The 4,770-nt window shown below is 39.0% G+C and overlaps 1 protein-coding gene across 1 annotated transcript; it reads left to right on the forward strand.

The window, feature by feature from the left end:
• Positions 1 to 959: 959 nt before the first annotated feature.
• LOC100943583 (olfactory receptor 13H1) lies at positions 960 to 2,029 on the forward strand. The gene has a single exon (XM_003796948.2). The coding sequence runs from the start codon at positions 1,053 to 1,055 to the stop codon at positions 1,977 to 1,979; it is 927 nt and encodes a 308-aa protein (XP_003796996.1). The 5' UTR covers positions 960 to 1,052; the 3' UTR covers positions 1,980 to 2,029.
• Positions 2,030 to 4,770: the final 2,741 nt, after the last annotated feature.

Raw genomic sequence — 4,770 nt, forward strand, 5'->3', positions numbered from 1 at the left:
AAACAGCCGGGTGTTGTGGCAGGCGCCTGTAGTCCCATCTATTCAGGAGGCTGAGGCAAGAGAATCGCCTAAGCCCAGGAGCTGCAGGTTGCTGTGAGCTGTGACGCCACAGCACTCTACCAAGGGCAATAAAGTGAGACTCTGCCTCTTGGAAAGAAATAATAATAATAATAATAAACAATCAAAGCATCAATGCAGTTTCAGATATTGGAATGTGCTATGTAAATTAAAGTGGTAAGTGGGGGGAGAGAGAACCTTTTCAATGAGGCCGCTCACTCAGGCATTCTCCTTATCATCCAGACTTTTAGAAACATCACATTAGATTTTCACATCCCTAACTAGGGCAAAGCAACCACAGCACAGAAAACATAGGAGAAATCAGAAATATAACTTTGACTGAAGATATTGACAGAGCATTCTCACAGACCTCAAGCATTCCATGAACTACTCTATTTACATAAGAAATTCAGGTCAAAGAGGTTCATTGCACCCACTCTGTCAAGCACCTTGATAGATCTAGCTATTATGGGGAAATGGAGGTATGTATAATCTAGGAATGAGAGCCAGCCACAAAAACAGTGTTTTAGCCAAGATGTGTTATCTGTCAGAAGATACTCTGCTGATGGAGATTAAGTAACTCAAGCTAACTAAGCATCAACCATGTCTATGCATCAGATTTATTTTGGGAAAATAGATAACATGTGAGAGATCCAGGCATATGGTCTTCCTTTCCTTTCTTTTTAGTTGGGAAAAATTATCCAAGAAGACATCTAGTTAAGGAGGACTGGAGAACTTCTCATATAACTATTTTCAAAAAGATGGACAACTTTCCCCTTTGCCGGGGTTGAAGAAGGAATTTTTAGCTTTGCCTCTGTGGTCATTACCGACACCCCATTTGTGTCCCATATCTTCTGAAAAGGAAAAAGCTAATGATCTTACACACCCTAATTCTTTCCAGTGTTCTCATATCTGCCATCTTTATTCTCATTCTTTCAGGTAAAATTAGGCAGCAGCATAGGCACCCATTCAATGAACGGTGGCAAGAGGGAAGGATGGTCATGGACAATGCCACAGCAGTGTTTGAGTTTCTCCTTGTTGGCATCTCTAACTATCCTGAGTGGAGAGACACATTTTTCACATTGGTACTGATAACTTACATCAGCACACTGTTGGGGAATGGACTGATTATCTTTCTCATTCTCTATGACCCCCACCTCCACACTCCAATGTACTTCTTCCTTAGTAACCTGTCTTTCTTAGACCTTTGCTATGGAACAGCCTCCATGCCCCAGGCTTTGGTTCATTGCTTCTCTACCCATCCCTACCTCTCTTACCCACGATGTTTGACCCAAATGAGTGTCTCCTTGGCTTTGGCCACAGCAGAGTGCCTCTTACTGGCTGTCATGGCTTATGACCGTGTGGTTGCTATCAGCAATCCCCTGCGCTATTCCGTGGTCATGAATGGCCCCGTGTGTATCTGGTTAGCTGCTAGCTCATGGGGGGCATCATTTGTACTTACTTCCATGCTCATTTTATCCCTGAGGCTTCACTTCTGTGGGGCTAATGTCATCAACCATTTTGTCTGTGAGATTATCACCCTCATTAAGTTGGCATGTTCTGATACCCGCCTTAATGAGCTTATGATCCTCATCACTGGCATCTTCACTCTGCTCCTACCCTTTGGGTTTGTTCTCCTCTCCTATGTCCGAATTGCTGCTGCTGTCCTAAGGATTCGTTCAGCCCAGGGCAGATTCAAAGCCTTTTCCACATGTGGTTCTCACTTGACTGTGGTGACAATCTTCTATGGGGCAGCTATCTCCATGTATATGAAACCTCAATCCAAGTCCTCCCTTAACCAAGACAAGTTTATATCAGTATTTTATGGGGCTTTGACACCCATGCTGAATCCTCTCATCTATACCCTGAGGAACAAGGATGTTAAAGGAGCAATAAGGAAAGTTATGGTGAAAAGAACATGAGTCTCCTTTGCTTCTAAACTTCTTAAATGACACATCTTCACTGATGGGAAATATGGCTCATAGGACTTGACTTCACCTTTGGAAGAGTAAGTGACCGACATATCAGAAACTTCAGGAGATCCCATTAGAGGTGTTATTTTTGCTCTCTCTTACACAGAGCACTGTTAGTGGTTACTCATTAGGTTACTCACCCTAATGAGCTTATCGGAATCATTTTTGCACTGACAGAAGAAGACTTTGCAGCAAAAGAATCTCCTATGACTGTTGGCAGCCGGCAAAGCATAACTGAAATTGGAAAATAAGACAAAGAATGGTGTAATAACAGGCCCAGAAGACAAATGTCAGACACCTTACAATTTAACTGAGGGCAAGTCCTATTGTGTCAGCACAATCTCCTTGCTCCACTTAACCTTGAAATCAGGGGGAAATTGTATTATAGCTATTTTATACATTTGCATAGTGTTGTCTTTTTTCTTTTTTGCCCCAAACTTCTTTCTAATCCATTCATTGATATTATACTCTTGATATCTCTATGAAATTGGTGAGAAAGAAATCACAACTCCCACCTATTAGCAATGTGGAAACAGAGGCCCAGAGTAGGGCAGAAACTTGTCTAAAGTCATGTATGTTTGGTAGTGAAATAAAAATTAGAATACAGATCACATATATGCTGCTTCTGAAATTTTGAATGTAGGTCTATAAAATTATTTGTATAATTGTATAATTGTATAATTACAAATGTAGTTAACATTCACTGAACACTTACTATATTTCAGGCACTGAGCTAAGCTCTCAACATCCATTATCACATAGAATTCTCCCAATAGCTCAATTAGGTAGTGCTACTGTCAATCCAGAAGAAACACAAAGAAACTGAGATGCATAGAGGTTAAGTAACCTTCCCATGGCCACAGAGACAGTAAATAGTAGCACTAGTATTTAATTCAGACGCCACGAGCCATGTTCGAGCTATAAGGAACCCTAGAGATTATTTAATACAGTGATATTTTAATCTTAATTGTGATATAATTTATGTACAATAAATTTTATTCAATTACATTGTGCAACTATTTAAGTTTTGACAGACGCCCTTAGATTCTCCACTATCCTCCAGCTATTTAACAATTCCATCACCTCCCAAAGTTTCCTTGTGTCCCTGTATAGCCTATCTTTCCCTCCACTCTCAACTCCTGGCAACCAGAAAGAATTTTATTATTATGTTATTTTATTTTATTTCTGCTTTCATTTCTTTCACTGTAAGTTAGTTTTAGTTTTGTAAAATTGCCTATAATTAAATCCAAGGATGTATTCTTTTGCATTTGATGTCTCTTGCTCAGCCTGCTTTTGAGATTCATCCATATTTTTTAATATATCCATAATTTATTACTTTTTATTGATGAATAATATTCCATGGTACAAATTTACCACATCTTAAAAAATCTATTCCCTATTGATGGACATAATGCAGTGGTTTTCAAATCTTAACTCACATAGTTTTATGGGTTCTATTGCGGTAACTGGATGGAGGAGTAGGGAAGTTTTCTGTGAATAATTTTATTTGAGGCTCAGCACCTGTGGCTCAAGCAGCTAAGGCGTCAGCCACATACACCTGAGCTGGTGGGTTCGAGTCTAGCCTGGGCCCGCCAAACAACAATGACGGCTGCAACAAAAAATAGCCAGGTGTTGTGGCAGGCACCTGTAGTCCCAGCTACTTGGGAGGTGGAGGCAGGAGAATCGCTTGAGCCTGGAAGTTGGAGGTTGCTGTGAGCTGTTATGCCACAGCACTCTACCCAGGGCAACAGCTTGAGGCTCTGTCTCAAAAAAAAAAAAAAAAGTTTTTTTTTTATTTGAAAAGAGTTCTAAAGCTGAAAGAAAAGGTTTTGACAAACAATGATCTACTGCAGACACCTCATTTTAGATGACAAATCTGAGGCTCAGTGAACAGGAGTAAATTTTCCAAGATCATGAAACTATTTGGAAGCAGATCCAGGGCTAAAACCCAGATATCCTATCTCCTGATCTCACTTTATTTTGAGCAATTCCACCATATATGATGAGGTCATCTGCCAAGAAGCCTAATGGAGAATGAGAGACAAATAGGTAGAAAAAATATGACGCACAGCACTTAGATGTAAAGGAGGGTACTACTGAGCCAAAGCAGATACTCAGTGGATTCCACATACCCTGCTTGCTGGGGGTTAATATGACACTGTATGTTACTGCAAAAAGGGAAGATTGTCTCCCATGTTTACTCATTAAATGAAAAAAAATATGAGGATGAATAAGCCACTTATCAAAATCGCTTAATTTCAAAACAAATGCAACATTTATTCCAATTCCATCAATTATTAATTTTTAATTGTATATGGAAATTTTATCCCTCAAAACCATGTTTTCACATCAAGAAAAAATACTTAGGAGAGAGACAAGTGAATTCAATATTTAATTTCTTCATTTAACAAATATTAAATTTCTACCTTCGTCCAGACACTGTGCTAGGTATTATGGCAATTTTCAGACTTTGTGCCACATATTCATTACTGAGATAAATATTTCAAATTAACATTGTGAAGTAAACATAAAATGGTGAAATCAATACAATATTAAAGGAAAAAAGAGAGCTTTCTGGTAGAGGAAAATTCAGAAATTAGGAGGATTGTTAAAAGTACTCATTTTAATTATCTTGCTTTTAGAGGGAGAAACAGTCCACTCTCCACTACAGATTAGTTGGCAGCTTAAAATTAGAATCATGTTTTCACTAATGGTGTCCTTAACATAAGTGGTATCTGTG

The sequence above is a fragment of the Otolemur garnettii genome, unplaced genomic scaffold (assembly GCF_000181295.1).
Source record: "Otolemur garnettii isolate 467f Iridium unplaced genomic scaffold, OtoGar3 scaffold00109, whole genome shotgun sequence".
Classification (NCBI taxonomy): domain Eukaryota; kingdom Metazoa; phylum Chordata; class Mammalia; order Primates; family Galagidae; genus Otolemur; species Otolemur garnettii.

Excerpts from the sequence above, each read along its gene's own strand:
- LOC100943583 (XM_003796948.2), top strand. The coding sequence starts at position 1,053 with ATGGTCATGGACAATGCCACAGCAGTGTTTGAGTTTCTCCTTGTTGGC.